This window comes from Eptesicus fuscus, chromosome 11, assembly GCF_027574615.1.
Source record: "Eptesicus fuscus isolate TK198812 chromosome 11, DD_ASM_mEF_20220401, whole genome shotgun sequence".
NCBI classification, from domain to species: Eukaryota; Metazoa; Chordata; class Mammalia; order Chiroptera; family Vespertilionidae; genus Eptesicus; species Eptesicus fuscus.
In genome coordinates, this window is record NC_072483.1 from 83,653,391 (window position 1) to 83,676,583 (window position 23,193).

Genomic DNA, 23,193 nt, shown 5'->3' on the forward strand with positions numbered 1-23,193 from the left:
TTATTTATTAATTTGTCATTCCCCATAAAATGTAGGTTTCACAAGTGCAGAGCCTACCTAAGGGGCTATCATGAGTGAACTGTTTTTGTTTACTAATAGTGCCTACCACTGAACAGGTAGGTGCTCAATAAATATTTGTTCAATGAATTAATGAGAAGTATAAAATGCATAAATAAAATCAAATAAAAAATCTAAACATTAACCTAAAGAAAATATAAGAGTATACCTTTGCAACCTTGTGATAAACAAAAATTTCTTAGCCAGCACAAAAAAATCACAAACCAAAAAAGAAAAAATTGTAAGTGGTTTTAATCAAAATTAAAAATTCATCAAAAGACATAATTAAGAAAATAAAAAGGCAATATATCAGTTGAAAATATTCTCAGTACATATATCTGACAAAGAACTTCTACCAAGAGTATACAAACTTATACCTAAATTTAAAAATGGGTAAAAGACTCAAAAACTTTACAAAAGGGCATACACAAATGGCTCAACAGCACATGAAGGCATGCTCGACATCATTAGTTATTCAGGGAAATGCAAATTAAAATCAAATGAAACTCCATTACACAACCATTAAAATGGCTAAAATTAAAGAGACTAATCATACCAAGTATAAGTGACTTCTGGGACACACAGATGGTTAAAAGACATAGTGAAAATGTAGAGCTACCGGAACTCACATTTCTGGTGAGAGTATAAAATAATATAATCACTTGGAAAACAATCTGGCATTTCTTCTAAAGTTAAACATACATTTACCACATGGTCTATCTATTTCTCCTGAGATCAGTGAAAACATATCCACAAAAAACATTATACAAAAATGGTCATAGAATGTTAGAGACTCAAAAGCATTAAAATCCTAGAAGAAAACATAGGCAGTAAAATCTCAGGCATTTCCCATAGCAATATTCTCTGATATATCCAAGGAACACAAAATAAAAATATTGGACTACATCAAACTAAAAATGTTTGCACAACAAAAGAAACCATCAACAAAGTGAAAAGACTGCCCGCCTCAGCCAGCGTGCCTCAGTCGGTTGAGCATCATTCCGTACACTGAAAGGTTGCAGGTATGTTCAGGGCATATACCTAAGTCACAGGTTTTGGTCCCTGGTCAGGGTGCATAGGCAACCAATCGATGTTTCTGTCTCTTGACTGTCAGTCTGAGCGTCTCTCAGATCTCCTTTCCTCTAAAATCAATGAACATGTCCTCGGGTAAGGATTAAAAAAAGACAACCCACTGAATGGGAAAACATATTCACCAATGATACATCTGATAAGGGATTAATATCCAAAATGTGTAAGAACTTATATAACTCAATACCAAAAAAACAACAACAATCCAATTAAAACATGGGCAAAGAACCTGAATAGACACTTCTCCAAAGAGGACATACAAATGGTCAATAGACATATGAAAAGATGCTGAATGTCACTAATCATCAGAGAAATGCAAATTAACACCACAATGAGATATCATCTCACGCCTGTCACAATGGCTATGATCAACAAACAAGTGTTGGAAAGGATGTGGTGGAAAATAAACCCTCATGCACTGTTGGTGGGAATGCAGATTGATGAAGCCACTATGGAAAACAATATGGAGTTATCGCAAAAAATTAAAAATGGAACTGCCTTATGATCCAGTGATTTTACTTCTGGTAATGTATCCAAAGAAACACAAAACACTGATTAGAAAGAATATATGTACCCCATCTATGTTCATTGCAGTGTTATTTACAATAGCCAAGATTTGGAAGCAGCTCAAGTGTCCATGAGTAAATGAGTGGATAAAAAAGCTGTAGTACATTTACACAACGGAATATTACTCAACCATAAAAAGGAAATCCTTACCCTTTGCAACAGGAGAGGATTATGATAAGTGAAATAAGCCAGTCAAAGAAAGACAAGTACCATATGATTTCACTCATGATTTCAAACATTATTAACATAAACAAAATTAACAAAATAGAAACAGATTCATATTTAGAGAACAGACTGACAGCTGTCAGAGGGGAGGGGAGTTGTAGGACTCGGTGAAATAGGTGAAGGGATTAAGGGAAAAAAACAACTTCATATTCCCAGACAACAGTCTGATGATTACCAGAGGGAAAGAAGGTTGGGGGAAGGTAGAAGATGGTATAGGGGGGATACATGGTGATGGAAAGAGACCTGACGTGGGGCATTGAACACACAAATACAATACACAGGTGATGTATTATAGAATTACACACCTGAAACCTATATAATTTTATTAACCAATGTCACCCCAATAAATTCAATAAGGAAAATTTTCATAAAAAAAAATTTTTCATAGAATTATTTTTAATAGCCAAAAGCTGTAAACAAACCAAAATTCCATCAACAGGTTAACGGATTAAAAATTGTACTATATTCACACAGTGAAATGCTATTCCCTAATAATGAATGAACGATTGATACAACAACAAAAAATAATTTCAAAAACATGTTCAGCAAAAGATAGGCATTAAAACATACACACTGTATATTTCATTTATACAAAATACTAGAGCAGGGTGACAGGAATTAGATCATTGTCTCTCAGAAGACTGACTACAAAAGAACACAAAGGGAACTTTTAATAGGTGATTGAAATTTTTTGATCTACTATTGTTTGATACACTAGCAGTTACATTAACGTGTGTTTTATCAAACTCATCAGATTTGACTTATAATCTGTACATTTGTGCTCTGTAAGTTACACCTCAAAGCTGATTTGGAAAAAAATGGATTTATTGAATGTATTTTAAAATTACAATTGCATCATTAAAAATGATGTTCAGCCCTGCCTTTATGGCTCAGTGGTTGAGTGTCAACTCATGAACCAAGAGGTTGCTATTTCTATTTCCGATCAAGCCACATGCCTGGGTTGTGGGCTCACTGCCAAGTGGGGGGGCATGCAGGAGGCTGCCAATGGATGTTTCTCTCTCATTGAAGTTTCTCTCTCTATCCCTCTCCCTTACTCTAAAATCAATAAAAACATATATATTTTTTAAATGATGTTCAAATTTGTTCCCATCACATCCTTAACATTTCTTTAATCAATTTCAACATGATATTCAGGAGTCTTTGTTACTTTATCATTAGTTATTTCCCTGAAATAAAAGTATTACACTACAAATCAGAATTCCTAAAAGAATGTTCTCAGAATATGCAGACCGCTGACCTTTTGTGTATTTGTTTTTCTATTAATATACTGTTCCAAAATCAAATCATAAATTGCCACTATCTTCATCATCACTGAGAAGATGGAAATATTTCAGGGGGGAAAAACCTATCTCTTGGGCAATTTTCTCAAGGATTTCATTACTTGCCTTTTCATTTCCAACTACCATGCCATTCATTCATTCGAGCATTCATTCATTCATCAATTCAGGATAGGGCTCCAGAAATACAAGTAACTGGAGCTTCTTTATCATTTTTCCTTTTTAATAAAGCAGAGGATTCTCTCTGTAAAAGTTAGAAACAAAACAGTCTCATGATGCCATAAAGAATTAATGCATTTTTCCTCATAGTTTATCTAGATACTCCACAGTATCTGGTTTAAAGTCTAAAGGTCGGAGCAACCAAGTGTTTGGCACATGCAGAGTTCTCCTAGGAAGCTGAACAACTATAAAAAATGATACTTAAATGTGTAAATGTTTCATTTAGTAAAAAGTAAAGCAGTTTTTTAGCATCTGCCATATGCCTAGTACTATAGCAAACATTAAAGAGTTTAATCATCCAATGTATTTCTTATAACTATCCTAAGGTTTCATTTCCCCCATTTTAAAGGTCAGAAAAGGGAAGTTCTAAGGATATTGTCTGTGAAAACACAGCTAATAATCAATAGTTCTGAGTTTAAAATGCAAAGATATATGAATCCAATTGTGCTCTTCCCCACTGTACTACACTGTCTCTGAATCATGAGCAGGAATAAAATGGAGTTTAGTGGATAAAAAGAGGTAAGAGTTTAGTCAGAATCAATAAACTCAAAGCCTTAAATAATTAAATCAGCCCCATTCCACACAGCCTGAGTAAAGCTTTGAGGATCTATACTTTACTGCCAGAGGCCATAAAAAGAAAGATCCACACATACCCAGAAAAAACATTAATTAAATCTTAAGCTTAGTCACTCTCATGACTAAGAGAGCTTGATATATTGAAACACTACAGGATGATCTATCTCCACATTGTACAATATTTATTAACACAGCACACAAATGTATTAAGTACTACAGGAACACTGGGGCCAAATTATGTGGACCCTAATCCCTGCTCTGTCACTTTCTTAAACAAGTCATCCTATGATTGCCCATCAGTTTCTTCCTCTATGAGAATGAAGATAATGACAGTACCCTTCTTTATGGAGCTATTGTGAAAATTAAGCAACCTAATATGTGTACAAGGCTTACTACATCACAATGCCTAACACATAATATATGCTTAATAAATATTAGTAAATATTATTTTTATAACCTGTGTGCCAAAATTAGAAGCTCCCACAAAATAGAAATGTTCCATGCTACATATAAACATTTAAATATTTCATGATCCTGCTTGCCACATTGTTTTGTATTCTTTTCCTTTCAAATCTTTTTTGCATTTACTATCTGTGTCACACTGATGTTTTCCATCTGTAAATTGAAGATAATATTTCCTATCTCACAGGGCTGTTGAGAGAACTAAATAATAAATGTAAGGTCTGACATTTAGCAAATGCTGAAAACATGTTGGTTACCATTATTAGAATATTGACTGTGCTATCATATCAGTCATGATCCAATGTAATAAAATAAGCAATTATAAAATAATTACAAAATCAACTTTATTGATTTGGCACTCAAATATTCATCTAATCATCTGCCTATGTTTAAGATAATACACTCTTTCATTTGAATTGCTATGTAGCTTCCCACTGGTCTCTCTCTGTAGCTTCAATTTCTTCCACCTATACACAGCTACTAATGGAATTTGTTAAATTAAAATCTAATTATCTCTTTTCTCCAGTTCAAATACCTCAAATGGTTCCCCATTACCATAAAATGAAATCTAAACACTTAGGGATGTGCTGTCCAATACAGTGGCCACTAGCCAAATGTGAATGAAATTACATTAAAGGAGGCTTTTATCTTCTCACTAGAGGCCCAGTGCTCAAATTCGTGCACTGGTGGGGTTCCTTGGCCTGGCCTGCACCTTCTCGCAATCTGGGGCCCCTCGGGGAATGTCGGACTGCCGATTTCGGCCTGGTCCCCACAGGCCAGGCCAAGGGACCCCACCGGTGCATGAATCCGTGCACCGGGCCTCTAGTATGCATATAAGATCTTTGGTTAATCTCTTCCCGTCCTCCCCCTTCTCCCTCCCCTCAGAGATTCATAAGTCTGTTCCATGTTTCCATGCCTGTGCATTGAGCGTCTGCCCCCTAGTGGTCAGGGCGTGTCATGGCTACTGGTCGAATGGTCAAACAGGCTTTTATATATATAGATAACATCCATTCTCCTGCAGGGAGGCTTTAGCAGGTAATGAAATTAAGGAATCCACACAATTTCACCTAGTTCTTATCCATAAAGTTACAGGTAAGAATAAACACCTTACTTCCTCTTTGCAATAATATTTGGGTTGCAGTATTCCTTCAAGTTTTAAAACTTGAAACTTTTAGATACATATATATAATTCAACCATATGTTAGGCAGCTCCCAACTTATATATGAGTTGGATTTTAAAAGTTCATTGAAGCCAATCATGCAGGGTGGGGCCCCAAAGTCTGAAGATAACCTAATAGGAAACTCCAGTATTTTTCCCACTAAAGTGAGGTGTAAGACAAGTATGTCTCTTATTTCAAATACTATAGAATGTCATGTTGGGAGTTTTTAAACTATATAATTAGATATGAGAAAACAACTGTTAGAAGAGTTTTCACAGGGAACTTTCTATATGCAGGAAGCCAAATGAGGGAGCTGTTCAGTCACAAGACCCTACATAGTCTCCAATGCCCATTTTAGATGTACTTAAAAATTAACTTAGAAAGACTCACCAAGAGTATGGATCCAAAAGCAAGAGAGAACAGCAGCCTGTGCAGCTACTCCCAAGGAACAGAACCAGAGTCAAATAAATAATGGAACATTCCTTCTCTGAGGGTAGAGGGCACCAGGCAACATTGCCCAGTTTTCAGAATTGCCATGGACCAATGCCTCTTAAGCACCTTTCTTCTCTTTTTCAGAAGTCTTTATTATATCATTCCTATCTCAGTTTCAGCACTATATGGGGCCAGATTATCAAGTGCCTTCTAAGGTCATAGGTCTCAGTATGGCTAGAAATCACAATTGAATATCATATATAACACTAGATCTCAGGGTTAAGACTGATATCATGATTGGATGAGACTTTTGGAGTTCTTAGATAGACATGAAGTAGACACTGCATATGGGAGGGATATAAATAATTATAACCAAGAAATATGACTGTAGTAGACTGGATGCTTAGTCCCAATTTTTCACTCCATTGTAGTAAATTTGCCATGTAATTTTGCAATGGAAAACGTAAGCTATACAAAAAGCAAAGTTGCAGCAGTATATCAGATACTGATTGAGGCTTATGTTTCTGAAACTAGGTGCAACAACACTGGGGTAATTAGAAACATTTCCCAAGTCCAAAAATTCCATATAAGAATTTTTAGAGTCTACATTAACACTTCTATTCATTTTATTTTATTTTTTTTTCACTTCTATTCATTTTAAATTAATTTAAGCATATTAGAGCTGACTACCTTGTTACTAGTACTATTACTCAATTTCAGTGATCACATATGCTTTGGTACCAAGTAATCATCATGATTTCAATTTATAGAGCAGTCTTTTTCAAATTACAGATGGATTCTTGGCAATCTGAAAATTTTCAGATGCTGTTGACTAGTACCATGCAAAGGGTGGTACACAGACCAATAAAGGTACTTATCCAGATAAACACAAAAATGAAAAGTAAACACTTAAATATTTTAATAGCAATTTGGAAATAATTTAAAGTCTTGCATTTAAAAATAAAATGAGAACTTGCATTTTTAACATCTTTTCCCCCCACTCTTTCTAGAACTACTTTGCTAATAATCTTTTTTAAAATTCATCTTTATTGCCCTGGCCGGTTTGGCTCAGTGGATAGAGAGTCAGCCTGCGGACTGAAAGGTCCCAGGTTCAATTCTGGTCAAGGGCACATGCCGGGGTTGCGGGCTTGATCCCCAGTAGGGGGCGTGTAGGAGGCCGATGATCAATGATTCTCATCATTGATGTTTCTATCTCTCTCTCCCTCTCCCTTCCTCTCTGAATATCAATTTAAAAAATTATCTTTATTGGTTGAAAATATTACAGATGTCCCCCTTCCCCCCCCCGCCCCGATTGACTCCCTCCACCTGGCTTCCCCCCATCCAGGCCTTCACCACACTACTGCCTGTGTCCATGGGTTATGCATATACGCAATAATCTCTTAAGTGTCAAATCCAATACATGCTCCATAATGTTTTTCTTCACTGCTTTGTTGAATTTTACACTACTGACTACTCTCTTCTTTATAACATCCCTATACTTTCTGAAGCAACCACTCACTCCTGATCCTCCTCCATTTCAAACTCCTTACAAATTCTTCCTCCTCTATCCACTTCTTAAATTATAACATTATCCAGGACTCCCTGACTTTGAACCTCTTCTCTCATATAATTCTTCAATAATTGCCAATATGATTAATACTCAAATATTTACTTCCAGCATAGACTACCCTTCTGACTCCAGACTTATGAGTGTATCCCTACCTAGATGTCCCACTGCGAACTCACATGTTTACCTGAAAACCTAGTGAACCTGTGCTAGCTAATTTGGTGAATGGGATGACCAAGTACTAGTCATTATTTTAAATTGTTTTCTTTTCCCTCATGTTCTACACATTTAAGTACTATCAATTCTGCCTTCCACCAGGAAAATATTAAATTGATATTTAAAAGGAAAGAACAAGAAATTTTCATGCATCTTAACTTTTTATAGTTCATAAGCTCAATTCAAACCACAAAGGTAATATTCCTAAAAGCTACTCCCATGTCTATAGATATAAAATATTCATTTCTTGCTTTTACATCTAATGTCCTCAAATAAAGATGTAATTGGTAGCCACTACTATTGAGCTTCTAATGATTTTGTTTTGTTTTGTTTTGCTTAGGTCTAACATTACTTTCCTTATATACAAAGTAATGATTAAGCCACAAAAAATTAAGAGCCATTAATACACTCTGCATATACTAAAACTTACTAAACAAGGTTAAATTATAAGGGTTGGTGTATACTGTGTATCTTATGAAAAACTTTGCTTAGGATTATAACCAAAATTGAATAAATTATAATTTTCTCAGAATATTCATTCATTCAATTTTATCCAAATATATGTATATAAAGAGGTGCTTGCTTTTTTATTTGAATGAAACACCTCTATAACCTATTTTCTTTATGAAACAAAACTTTTATTCTGAAAAGGAACTTCACTCTGAGCTCATTTCAAAACTATCCATCTCAGTCATATTCCAGATTTAGCAGGACAAAGGGCAACAGCAGGAAATGGAGCATCATCAAGGTCCAAAACAAACTTGGTTTAGAGTTAAAAAAATAAATAAAACCCCAAATCATTAGGATAATTAAGCACTATGCTTAAAAGAATATGTTAAAAATGAACACTTTCATGAGCACAGCTTCATCACTACTGATAAAAAGACAACAAAATACTGCCCTCTATTATTATACAATACAAAGGCAAAATGGAAGTAATACTGATATACTCTCATGCCCATATATGTATTTTTAAAATAGTAATAAAAGATTACATTTTAAAAGATTACATTTTTATATTTCTTCCCCTTGATTTGCATTTAAATACAATCAACTCATTTTTTTTCTCAATAACTTTAAGAAATATGCAAAATAATTATTTTTTTCCATTTGACAGATGAGAAATCTGAAAATATAAATTAGGTAACCTGTTTTTAGGTCCTTCAGATCAGAAGCAGATGTGGACTAATCTTGGCTCTGATTCTGTAGCTTCACAAAATTTTTCTGTGTAAATTGAATTACCAAAAATTAAATAAACCTGCTAATGACAAAAATAACCACAAATTTCACCCACATTGCCACATTTCAAAATGCCATGCTTTTGAGTCACTTTGTATCTTTTTACTGAGTTAATACATTTGATACTTTCCACCAGACAGAACAAAAATAACTTAATCTTATCAAAGAATTTGATAAGCCTCTCAAGGCTCAGTTTCTCTTTTGCATATTATGGTAACCAACTGCAGCACTCCCAAAAGACTAAGTGTCGAACAAAAATATATCCTTATTCCTATCTAAGGAGGACTTTATGATATACATGTCTTATTCTATGCAATACATACCGAAAATACAGTAAATTCCAAAAAGTTGTCAGATAATGTAGAGACCAGCACTGTCTCTCTTACCACAAGCACATTAAATGAAGCAATGTCAAAAGATACAAGGAATAACAGGTGCCTAATGCAGATAATATAAGCTAAAATCTTTAGATATTAAGAAATCAATTTGCATTCTACACTCAAAAAAAATATGTTCAGACAAGTAGTAGTAGTTAACTATTGAACTAAAACCCAGATACAACATTAAACCTGTTCTAATTAATATTTAACTTATAAGAGCTATATGAAATGCACTGTTAATAGAATCCTTGACCCTGGGTGTGGATGACCATTTAGAAGCAATCTGAATTAGTCTCGTACACTGTTGAAATAATCTGTAGAGAGCAGGAATGTTGGGTGATCATAAGTTATCCTGCCAGTATTATGCAATGATAATTACCTGCAGTTAACAACCTACTAGAAAATGAATGTTTCTAACAATGCAATTAAATCTTATTTCCAACAGGAGAAAGTGAACATTTAGGCTAGTTTGTTTAAAAAAATAAACTGCAAAGTTTTTTTTACCCAAATTCTTTTCAAATATTGAGTTCAATATATGAGCACCTATCTGCTAAAAACCGAAACCAGTAACTTATTTTAGTTCTATTTAAAGGACTTTAATCATAATATTTAGGCTTGCAAATGAACCCAGACTAATAGATAGAAGACCTTTATATATTCTCGTAGTATTCCTTTGACTGAACAATATTACCCAAGAGTTATTTCTAATATAGTTCTACTTAAAACACCTACTAAACTTTTAAAACATCACATTACGTACAAACGCTGGGATGGTACCTTAATATCAATCTATTGCTAATACACAGTAGAACACCTGTGTTAAGATTAGCACTGTAGCAAACAAGAGGGATGTCTCTTAATCTTAATGCCCTGAAGCAGACCTTCAAAAGTCTTCAAAGTCATCTTCTTTAATCAGGTGTGTATACATTGTTTGATATAGATAGCATACCAACTGGAGCAGCAAAATAGTAGACGATGTTTAAATTTTAAACATTAAAGACGAACTTGATACTCAAGAAAAATAATTGGTCACCTTGGAAGGATGCTAACATATCAAGTCATTCTAAAAACAGAGAGAGAAATATCAAACATTTATTCTGCCTGACTTCCCTTTAAAGAACTGTCATCAAATAACTGATGAGGGGACATTTCTCAATATATATACTACTAATAAATATAGAAATGACAGAATTGGATGTCACAGCTTTGCAAACTCCTAACAAAATAATTAACGTATGAAGGCAAAACCCACTGATAACCAAGATGGTCATAAATTATTCTAGCCTCCCCCCACCTAATAGAATGTGAATCAATCAAGCCTCTAGATATTCCAGTTTGCAGACACCAGTAGAGAGGAACAATAATTTAAATCAAGGGAATTTGGCCAGCAAACCCAGACTGAGAAAAGCGCTAATGTTAAAACCTGGTTTCTTCAACATATGGAAGGAATAAAAATATAAAGTATGGTGAGGGGCAATGTATAGATTAAAAACTGAACAGATTTTCAACAAAGTACATGTATACTTTGTATAAATATTGAGTCAAACAGCAAAAAATAAAAACATTTATGATACTACCAGGAAAGTTTAAACACTGACCAAATATTTAACGATTTACAGAATTATCATATTGTGATTATGTTTTTAAGAGTTATTTTATAAACTAGTGCCCCGGTGCACATATTTGTGCACATTAAAAGGAAATTAATTAGAAGGTGGCTGGCAAGGTGGGACTGGGCAAGACATGCTGGACACACCCTGGAGTCAACCTCCCCCTCCACTCATCCCCGCGTCCCTCCCAGGCAGGCTGCACCTGGGGTGGCACCATGGCTCAAAGGGCATCTGTGGAGTGAGCAGGGTCCCTCTGGAAGGTGGGGTCCCTCGGCCTGGCCTGCGGGGATCAAGCTGAAACCGGCTCTCTGACATCCCTCGAGGGGTCCTGGATTGCAAAAGAGCAGTTCTCAGGTGACACCCCGGAATCAGGCTCTCTCCTCTCTGGTTCCGCGGTGCGTCACCCAAGAACCGCCACTACCAAGTCACCACAGCTGGGCAGCTCCTGTGTTGAGCGTCTGCCCCCGTGGTGGTCAGTGCATGTCATACCTACCGGCCAGTCGGATGGTCGGACAGTCGCTTGGCCTTTTATATATACAGATATATTTTTAAAATCTTTATGGCTAAGATCGTATGTTATCTGGAATTTGCTTCAAAATAATTCAGGGGTAAAGAAGGTGTAGTGAGTGTAAGGTTATAGATGAAACATCATTGAAAGTCCTATATAATAAAGAGCTAATACGCTAATTAGACCGAACAGCAGAACGACCATCTGGACGAAGCCGGGGCTGCGAGGGCCGGCCGAGGCAGCTGGGGCTGCGAGGGCAGAGCCCCTTGCACGAATTTCGTGCATCGGGCCTCTAGTAAATTGATAATTACTGAAGCAGGGTGACAGATATAAAAGGGTTCACTACAGTATCTTCTCTATTTGTAACTGCCTAAAATTTTCTATAATAAAAGATTAAAAATGAAAGATGAACTAAAAAGTTCTATATGATAATCCATAGAGTAAGGACAAAAGAACTCCATGTCCCTCAGAGGTCAAAACAAATGAACTAAAATCTTAATGGTGAGTTAGACAAGCATTCTCCTTGTACACACACTATTACTACTTGACAAAAGAGAAAACTGAGACCCAAACAGGTAAGTCTTGTTCAAGTTCACAAAACAAAACACCAGCAGAACCAAAACTAGACTCCATAATTGCAAGCCCAGAAATAGCTCCAAGTTGGATCTCAGTTAAAAGAAGATGCAAGCAGTCCTGAAGTAGTCTGAAAACCCATCAAAGGTTTAAAAAGGTCTTAATAAGGTGAAAAAAAAGTCAGCTGGCTTGAAGGGCTATATGCTAGAGGGAGAGCAATAAAGCTAGAGAGAAAGTATAGAGAACTAGATATATGGTAATCATCCTCACTACAGAGCAGAAGTGTTAAATTTATGATGTATATTTGAAAGCTAGTTGAATTCAAGGTGTTTGTGGGAAAGAATGTTGTTGTCTAGCTTACAAGTAGCTTACTCATGAATAGTGAAACATAAAATCATTGTATTAACAATTTTTTTAAAACAGTTGAAAGGAATTTTAAATCTTAAGTGCACAAGTGATTTAAATGGGACAGAAAAATGGGACTTATCTTCCTGTCCAAGAATAGCTTCAAAATTTGACTGTGACAGGCCTTCACTATTTACTTAGATTTTAATGAACAGAAGGATTCATATTTATATTAAACGTCATTAAGAACAAAATTCTGTGTATGCCAACAAACTATACTATTTTTTTCAATTAGCATAGTGTCACATAAATAAAACATGAACTCAACCTAGAAACAACATAACTAATAAGACAATATAACCCCATTTACCTTCTGTCATCCAGGAAATAGTAAAGCCTAATAAGTTTGAGGTATTTTTAAATAAAGTCATTTTCAAACTACTAGGCATTCACACTAAAATATATTTTAATTTTTGGCTAACGTGTTAGTGACTATTTTCAAAAGTGTCTGGTGATTTGGATTCTTTTTTATTGGAAGAGGGGTCTATTTTTAAAAAGACATTTCTGGCATTAAAGTACACAAGACTAAAAGCTATTTTAAAAATCCGTATTAAACATTTCAAAGTATATGTCCTTCTATAATTGTAAGAAATACCAAACCAGTCCTATCTGGTTTGGCTCAGTGGATAGAGTGTCAGCCTGCGGACTGAAGGGTCCTGGGTTTGATTCCGGTCAAGGGCACGTGCCCAGGTTGTGGGCTCAATCCCCAAGTTGTGGGGCGTGTAGGAGGCAGCCGATCAATGATTCTCTCTTATCATTGATGTTTCTATCTCTCTCTCCCTCTTCCTTCCTCTCTGAAATCAATAAAAATATATTTTAAAAACAAAACAAAACCAAGCCAGAAAGTCAAAGAAAATTCCAGTGTAACCTCTAAAATTTAATATTACAGATAACTGAGATTATTTGTTAAAGAATAACTTGTTGTCCTAACCTAACCGGTTTGGCTCAGTGGATAGACCGTCGACCTGCAGACTGAAGGGTCCCAGGTTCGGTTCCAGTCAAGGGCATGTGCCTTGGTTGCGGGCACATCCCCAGTAGAGGGTGTGCAGGAGGCGGCTGATCGATGTTTCTCTCTCATCGATGTTTCTGACTCTCTCTCCCTCTCCCTTTCTCTCTGTATAAAAATCAATAAAATATATTTAAAAAATAAAATAAAATAAAGAATAACTTGTTCATTAAAGAGCTGAAAGTGTAAAAAAGAAGCCGGAAGGGGTAACCGAAACAGAGGCTGAGACTTGAAAACTTCACCACAGAGACCTAAAGTAACTAAAGTAGATTAAAGATGTTCCTCTGACCCTGGCCAGTATCTTCAAAGTGGTACTGTAGCTCCTCGCTTGAAACAGGTGTTTAAAGTAGTACCCTTCTCCTCCAATAACCTAAAATCAAAGCTAACATGTAAAAAATTCACGTAAAGGCAGAGAGAGAAAAGAAAATTATTTTTGAATGACAAAACCAAAAATAGCAAGGAGTCATAATGGATAAGACCATGGACTTGAATCAGGCAGTACTGAGTTTCAAGCTCAGTTCTGCTACGCAGACCCCTTAACTTCAGCATCAGTTTCCTCCTCAGTCAAAGGGGATAATTACCACACCCATCGCACAGCGTTGTTGTGAGGATGAGATGACACGATGCTCTTCAGGTGCTAATATCACGATAGCTCAGAGTAACCACCTCAAATCAAAAACCGTTTTATGTAACCAGTCACCTTTTTAATACAACTTAAAAGGTTAACCATGAGGAAAATGTCTAATGCTCTTCTCCCACTTGTGGGAGAAAGAGGAAAGCACAAACAAAAATGAAAACATTTTATTTATCTCTGAAGGTCGTTATTTTACTTATATAGTTTGGGGGTCACTGAAGACAAATAACAAATAAAAACCACGCCCCACAGTTTTGAATAGTATGCTAGTGTTGTGCATGTGTTCAAACCTGAAGAAATGGTAAACAGCAAATCCGTGTTTTTAAATTGTGGGTCATTACAATCAACAAATAGGTTATGATCCATTAAATAAAGTGCTAATAAGGCCAGTCACAAAACTTTATAACCAAGTATTTTAAAACGCAGTAAGAAAGAAAGCAGTTACCTTTGTACAATAAAGCATCCAAAGTTCAAAGAGCCTCTCTCTGGATGCCATTCTGGCTTTCACTCTGGCACTTTTAATTTTTCCTCAAAAAAAAAAAAAAAATTATGTTCAAGACCACAGCATGTTCATTTTATTTTCCAAGTTTTTCAGCTGTTACAGTCAAGCTCAGAGCAGCAGGGAAAACAAAAAGGAGTGCAATCCATGGACTGTCTTCTGGTCATGAAAATTCCGTTTCAGCAGTGACTCCAACTTATCTTCATCAGGGGTAGCTGGTCCTTTAATAAACCTGTGAAAGGGAAAAACATGCAAATATCTGCTAGAAAAATGAGGTCCTGGTAAAAAACTGTATATTTATCGGAACGAGAGGGAGAGGTATCCGCCTCACTTCCCTTACACAACAGCCTAAGCTCTTATTTACTCTTAGATTGCGCGGAAACCTGCGTTTCAGGGAAACGTGACAGCTAATGGTATTTCACACGGATATCACTCAGGAAGATGCGTGCCCAGAACAAAAAATGCGTCCAGTCCTAATACACAGCGGCACGACGTCCGCCACTCATATTTTCTATTTAAAAAAAAGAAAGAAAAAAAAAAAGCCATCTTACTCCTGACACACAGAATCCCTCAGAATTTCCGAGTCTGCTTCTTGAACTTGGAAATGTTTGTCGCCGGGCTGCCGGGCAGGGCGTGTGGGCGGAGAGGGAGGGATCCCCGGTTGGTTTGTTTGCCTGAACGATCCTCGGAGCGCGAACACCTACCTGCCCACTGGCCCCGCCGCCGCCCCCCACCCGGGAAGAAAGGGCACGCGCGGCCGGCCAGGAACACTCCCCGGCCGGGGAAGCCTCCGAGTGTTTTCGGAGATCTTTCCATTTCCTCCTCGCCTCCCAGACACCCGTGAGAAAGGCAAACTTGGTGGGCCCAGCTGCCAAGAAAAGCTCTGGGAACGGGGCGAGGAGAGCCCGGCGTCTCCCACCCGCTCCCCACGCCCGGCCGGCCGCCCCTCCGCCCCGGGACACACCCGGGTCCACCTCGCCCCCGCAGCCGCCCCTCAGTCCACAGCGCGCAACCACAAAGCAACGGGCCCTCGCGTTTCTGCCACGCAGACCCCTCTTCCCGACGACCCGCTCCTCCTCACCGCGCTCGCGCTGGGGACTGCGCCGCCGCCCCGGGCCGACGTCTAACTTTGCCTCGCCCCCTAACCAACCCGAAGCCCCGTGTCACCCCGCAGCTGGGAGGCGGGCGGGAGAGGGAGGCGGGCGGCGACGGCGTGGGGCGGGGCGCGAGGGCTGGGAGGAGCCAGGGGCGGGGCTGTCCCCTCGGCTAATCATTCCAGCCTCTGAGAATTTCCCCGGCCTCAGGGCAGTCGCTGTTCATTGGTCACTCATGCTGGGAGGGGGCGGGGTGAGGTGAAGCCCCGCCCCGGAATGCCGGCGCAGTCGCAATCTCGCCGTCTCCTGAAAACCCGGCGGCGGGCGCCACTCCAGCCAGTCCTCTCGCAGGCCTGGACTCGAAGGGGGGCGCCTACGTGCTGACGTCCGCGCCGGCACGGCTGGGGTCCGGCTGACGTAGCGCTTGCCTAATGGCGTCATTTTCGGGAGTCATCGGAGGGCAGCGGGCAAGACCGTGACAGCCGATGTGTGTTTTGTTTGGATTTCTTGTTGTAAAAGGAGAATTGGCCCTCGTAGTCTACAGTAATGTAAAAAAACAGACAACTGTCCCTCCGCGCCACGAAAAATCCGTTTCCTTAAACGTGCTTTTATGCTTCGTACTTTCCCCGTCGCCGAGCGTCTAGTCCTAAAAATCTCCTTTTACCACTACTGAAAGTTTCAAAACGGTTTTTGCTGTCAGGAAAAGAAATAAAAGACAAACGGCTGCATTTACGAGATACAACTTTTAGAGTGGTTTTTTTTTTTAAAGGGACGGGATGATTCTTAAGATTGATCGCCGTTGGTAGGCATAAGCATTTTTAAACGTTTTATTATGAAAAATGTCAAGCGTATACAAAAGTAAACAAATATAATGAAACCCCATGTACATACCATCACCAATCTTTCAAAATTATCAACTAGTGTCCCATCTTGTTTCATATATACCAGCAGTCAGCTAACTGTAAAAGCCAGAGAGTAAACTATTTTAGGTTTTGTAGACAACAAAAATCAAAATAATTCATGATACATGAAAAATTGGTGAAATTCAAGTTTCAGTGTTGTAAAGATTGTTGGGATACAGCCATGCCCATTCCTTTACTATTAATAGCTACTTTCACTCCAAGATGACTAAATTGAGAGTAATTTAGAGTAGTTGCTTGCAAATTATGCCTTTTCAGCATCTCTCCTTGGCTAACAGGCATGTGCAGCTCAGCATGTGAAAACTTCAGGAGGGTGAGTAATTCCTCTTGCTATTATAGTAATTAGCAGTTCCATTCTTCTAGCTGGTCAGTCCAAGAACCTAGGGCAGTGGTCGGCAAACTCATTAGTCAACAGAGCCAAATATCAACAGTACAACGATTGAAATTTCTTTTGAGAGCCGAAAACTGACTTCTGCACATGGGCCACGAAGCTTCAATCACACTGTACATGCGCGCCCGCACGTGGTATTTTGTGGAAGAGCCACACTCAAAGGGGCCAAAGAGCCGCATGTGGCTCGCGAGCCGCGGTTTGCCAACCACTGACCTAGGGGATATCCTTGCCACCTGTCACATATATGTCACATTCAATCTAACCCTTTCAGCTGTATCTTCAAAATATATCCAGATTTTAACCATTATCTACTCCACCACCACTACCACCCTGATGTGAGTTACCATTAAATCTTTTCTGGTTTGCCTGGCAGTGTGGCTCTCCGTAGAGTGTCAGCCCATGCACCAGAAGGTCACCGGTTAGATTCCCAGTCAGGGCACATGCCCGGGTTGTGGGTTCCACTCCCCACTAGGGGGTGTGCAGGAGGTACCTGTTCATCTCTCCCATTGATGTTTCTATCTTTCACTTCCTCTCTCTGAAATCAATAAAAACATTATTTTAAAGCAAAAAATAAAAAAGTTTAAAATAGTCTTTTCTGGTTTATTGCAAAGCCAATTTTTCTCCGTGCCTCTACTTATGCACTCTCCCCACCCATGGATTATTTTCAATACTGCAACAAAAGTGATCTTTTAACATAGAAATAAGATGCCATTCCTCTACTAAAACCTCTCCAATGGCTTCCCATCCTACCTTAAATGGCCGGGAAGGACCTGTTTTTTCCTCCCACACGTTCTAACTTCTCTAATATCCTGGGCTTCCCTTATTTCACTCCAGACACAAGTCTTCCTTGCTGCTCCTCAAATTCACAAAGCACACTGCAGTCTCAGGGACTTTACATAAACTGCCACTGGACCGGAAATGCTCTTTCCCCTGATGTCCACACACAATCTTCAAGTCTCCACTCCAGAATCCCCTTGTCCATTTCTGCTGTGTAGATAGATGTTTGTGTGCGCCAAATTTCATATGTTGACATTCAAACCCCAATGTGATGGTGTTAGGAGGTGGGGGCTTTTGGGAGCTACTTACTGGTAGGTCATGAGAGAATGCGCTCATGAATGGGATTAGTGCTTTTATAAGATCTAACAGAGCTCCCCAGCCCTCTCTGCCCTGTAAGTAGGTAAGTAGAAGTCTGGGTGTTGAAAGAAGGCATTCTTCCAACAACACTAACCTTGGACTTCCAGTCTTCAGAACTGTGAAAATTAATTTCTGTTTAGAAATGACCCAGTCTGGTATTTTTTACAGCAGCCCAAAAGACTAACACATCCATGAAGCAGTCCCTGACCCTTCATTAGAAAATAGTATCCCCTTTTCTCTCTTACTTTATTTTTCATTATAGTACTTATCAGCTGACATATTTATTTGCTTATTATGAGTTTCCCCTTAATAAAATGTTAAGAACTATGAAAACAGGGACTTTATTCAATGCTATATCTTCAGGTCCTTGAATAGTGTCTTATGCACAGTACAATAAGTATTTGAAGACAGTATAATGAAAGAAATAATCTCTTTCACTATCCTGTATAATAAAACCCTAATATGCAAATTGGTGGAACGACTGGCAGAATGACCAGTCGCTATAACATGCACTGACCACCAGGGGGCAGATGCTCAATGCAGGAGCTGCCCCCAGCCCGCAGGCCCCGACCTCTTTCGGCTTACATCTAGAAAGAGATAGATAAATCATCTGACACATGGATGTTTCTGTTGAAACACAAAGGGTGGCAGTATTTTGTTTTAATGTTCACATCACAGGATCAAGCCTCAGCTTTGTCACCAGTAAGGAGACTCCAGAGCTCTGACTTACCTTAGTAAACTCACAAAGGACTAATGCATGTAACCTGTGGGGCTAATGCATGTAACCTGTGGGGCTAATGCATGTAACCTGTGGGGCAGGTTCATCCTTTCTGTTCCGCAGGAGGTCCCTAGCTATGCACTAAAGAGGAGAAAGTCAGGGAATTTATCTATATTGTCTCTGAGGAATCTGCTAGTTGATTATCTTGCCCATCTAATCATTCTAATATTGGGGTAGGCAGGTAACCATTAAACTTTTGTGAACAAGGATTATCCCATTCTAATATCTCCTTTCCATTTTCCCTCCGATGAAAGACACGTTTAGTATCTGAATCGCAATGAAGGATTAAGCAGTTCTTGTGCTGAAGGTTTCAAGTTGCCCAAAGATTATAGAGAGTCACGGGGGAGATTAGGAGCTATGTCTTTGTTTAGTTGATTTCTTTTCTTACACCAAAAAAAGAAACAAGTGCAATATTTCACTGCATAGGTTTAAATAAGAAGTGTCTACTGGACAATCCCCAGTTCCCTTATCTCTCCCAATTCTCTTCAGTGTCTCTCCAGTGAAGCTCCAGTCACTTTTACTCCGAACACTCCTAAAGAGAACCTACAACCTAGATCTGTGCCCTGACCGGGAATCAAACCTGCAACAGGACGACTTTCCAAACAACTGAGCCACCTGGCCAGGGCTTGTCATCTTTCTTAAAAAATAAACATGTTCAATATTTGGCCAAAAGAAGGCCATGTAGGTTCTTGGCTAGCATGACGGTTGTTGCACACTTAGACTGTCACCTTCTCCAGGCTGGCAGTTGATATCTTTTTTTTCCAACTTATTTTTATTTAAAAAATTTTTAAATGCATGCTCCATCTGAGGCAGGATAGTAAAAAGCTATGAAAATTCCTTAGCAAGTGGGATGGGGAAACAGCTGAACAAACTGGCTGAGCAATTTACCGCCTGATAGAGGTCACCAGTGCAGAAAGCCGCTGGTGCCTAGCAATGGGCAAAACTGGCATACCCTGCCTTGGCAAATCACTGACTGTGTGGTTTAGGTCCCCGTGACCTTTCATATCACTGGTCATGGGTTAAGACAGCCCCCCCCCCCCCCCAACACACACACACACACACCTTTCCTCCCTGGAGATAACATCTAGGCCTCAGTTGTATTTCAGTTCCAGGCCCAGAAAACCCGTAAAACAAGGTAGGTAATGCCAGGACCAGCTGTGATGACTAATGACCCCCAGCCCTGATGCTGACCAATCAGTGGAGACCATGACCCTGAAAGGCTACACCTGGAAAAGCTGATGACTATTCTATTGAGATCCTGCCCTAAGACCTCCCCTAAATTCCCAGCCTTTAAAACCCTCAAGATGAAGGACCCGGCTCCTACTCTCTTCCCGCCCGCCCCGGGAGCACAACAGCGCCTCTCTCCCACAGGAGCATCTCCTAAGCTCTAAGGCAGCGGTCGCCAACCTTTCGGACCTCATGGACCACAGGTTGGCGACCGCTGCTCTAAGGGACCCCACCAGACTTGCAACCAGGGAAGCTATGGGCAGCGGCCATTCATCCCATGCTAACCCCCTGAACCTGTTCCCAAGGCCCCCCCTTTTCTGACAGCAGCCCCACCTGGGCTCACTTCTTTCCTATAAGATTTCTAGAGAGCCAAAGCAGCCCGGCCTAGGCTGTCTCCTGTTGCTTCTTCTGTCCTAGGACTTTCCGTGTTTCACTGTCCCAGCTTTAATAAACATACTCAAAACCACCTGGACTCAAGCTGGGACATCTTTCCTGCATGAGGTCAAGAACCCACACACTACAGGCCAGTCAGAGGCACACCCACTCTGGCCTGGTCCCCTTTCAGGTTGCAACTAGTCCTGACTGCTGGCTCAATGATTTAGATTTCATTCTGTATAAAATTAAGAGTTTTTAAGTAGGGACTTGACAAGATTAAAACTATATTTGTTGTTCTAGACCTTGTGATATATTTCCCAAGGCAACATGTAATCATACACTCCCCTCACTATACAAAATGTAGCTTAAAATTCAGTTGAAACATGAAAGAAAACCACTTTGCTTTCATGTATAATGAACTTTCTATCATGGCTGGGAAGTTAATTAAAAGTTAAGACTTCCACAATCTACAATTGAGAAAAACTCTTTAATCAAGAAGAAAAAGAAAATTACAGGAAATTTTTTATTTAAAAATTAGCATTTTCTCTTTTTAAATTCTTATTTCCTGTGAACAAAAGAAAATTTTGAGACTGGGAGAGATTTCTTGTTCTCAGAAAGCAGTTTTCTTGAAATTCAATTATTCTCATTCAAATTCATGTTAATCAATATCTGGATTTCTTTACTTGTCATGTAACAAGGAATATTTCTTTCTTAGAGCAATACAATGTTATAAGAATTAAAAAGAAAAAAAAAACAATTACAGCTGCATGAAATTCTTGATCATTTTAAACTACCATTTCTTCCTTTATATTTTTTAATTGGAAGTGGGTGAAGCTCTAGCTTCTGTGCTTACTGCTAGAGTTAAAATCTATGGAACTGTAAACTCTAGTATAATTAAAAATTAAAATGATCTCAGTGTTTCCATGGAAATAAGCACCTCATGAATAAAGAATTACTATTATACAACTGATAAAGAAGTCTGTTACTGTGAAAGCCTCACATTGTTTGACAGATACTAAAAGCTAATGTTTTTGTTTTGTTCTTGCCTATTTCCCTTGGTTAAATTATTCTTGAAGGTCTAAATATACCCATGTTTTTTATTACTAAAAGTCCAATATCAAAACATTACAATATATTTTCAAATGTTAATCAAACTTGAAAAGAAGATCTTAAGACAGTATATTTACATAAGAATTTCAAGATCAAAAAAAAAAAAAAAAGAATTTCAATATCTAATTAGCTTTAAGTGATTCATGAATCATGAATGGGATAGCAACTAGAAGGATGCTCTAGTCATCTTTTAAAAGCCAGAATTTGTATTGCCAACCAACCATATTTTAGGTAAAAGCAAAAAAAGTGAAAAGTTCAATAGTTTATTAAAATTTGAATAATGTATAAAAATGATTTTTAAAAATTGATAATTTAAGGCAGTTACTTAAAGAAAAAAGACTAGAGCCCTGGCTGGTGTAGCTCAATTGGTTGAGTGTTGTCCCATGCACCAAAATGTTGTCAGTTCAAGTCCCCATCAACCCCAGCAGGGGGCGTGCAGGAGGCAGTAATCCTACCTAATAGACAAATATGCAAATTGACCATACCTCCAACACACCCACAAGCCACGCCCACCATCCAATCAGAGCGAGCATGCAAATTAACTCAAACCAAGATGGCTACAGCCACAGAGAGCAAGGTTTCCTAGGTAACAGAGGAAGCCAAGCTTTCCACCTGCCCTTGCCAGGCCTAAGCCTCCACTCAAGCTACAAAGTTTCAATTATAGAAGGTAAACAAATTCAAACAAATGGCGGCAGAATGGAGCTTGAGAGGGCAGGCCAGGGTTGCCGCTGGCAACAGGGGAAGCAAAGCTTTTCGCACACCCTGGCCGGGCCCACCTGCTTAAGGCAACAAAGTTTCAATTATAACCCCAACAGAAATGGCTGCCGGCCTCAGAGGGAGCCCCAGGCTTGGTTCCACTCCAGGCTACAAAGTTTCAATTGTAGAAGGAAAATAAATTCCAGATACCAGGGCCTCTGCTTGGGTTGCCAGGGGGCGTGGCTGGCTGAAAACCACCACAGGCCCCTCACTTAGGTCGCCCCACGCCCCAAGGGAACCCCCACCTGATCCGGGACACCCTTCAGGGCAAACCAGCTGGCCCCCACCCCAGCACCAGGCCTCTATTCTATCTAATAAAAGAGTAATATGCAGTTTGCTCACCACTGCAACACACAATATAGCTGCCCCCATGTGGTCAAAGATCCTGCCCCCATGTGGACACAGGATGGCCACCACAAGATGGCCAGTAGGAGAGGGCAGTTGGGAGGCACCTGGCCTGCAAGGGAGGGCAGTTGAGAAGGACCAGGCCTGCAAGGGAGGGCAGTTGGAGGTGATCAACTCTGCAGGAGAGGGCAGTTAGGGGTGACCAGGCCGGCAGAGGAGGGAAGTTGGGGGCAAACAGGCTGGCATGCAGAGTGGTTAGGGGGTGATCAGGCTGGCAGGCAGAAGCGGTTAGGGGCAATCAGGAAGGCAGGCAGGCAAGCAGTTGGGAGCCAGCAGTCCTG

The 23,193-nt window shown here is 39.3% G+C and overlaps 1 protein-coding gene across 1 annotated transcript in view; it reads right to left on the bottom strand.

Moving 5' to 3' along the window:
• Nucleotides 1-15,937, bottom strand: part of NBEAL1 (neurobeachin like 1) — a 117,243-nt gene extending 101,306 nt beyond the window's left edge. The window contains exons 1-2 of the mRNA XM_008146536.3: nucleotides 15,804-15,937; nucleotides 14,669-14,954 (exon numbers count right to left, since the gene is read on the bottom strand). Coding sequence (XP_008144758.2) covers nucleotides 14,669-14,719 — 51 coding nt within the window. The 5' untranslated portion in view covers nucleotides 14,720-14,954; nucleotides 15,804-15,937. The remainder of the gene's footprint in view (nucleotides 1-14,668; nucleotides 14,955-15,803) is intronic.
• Nucleotides 15,938-23,193: the final 7,256 nt, after the last annotated feature.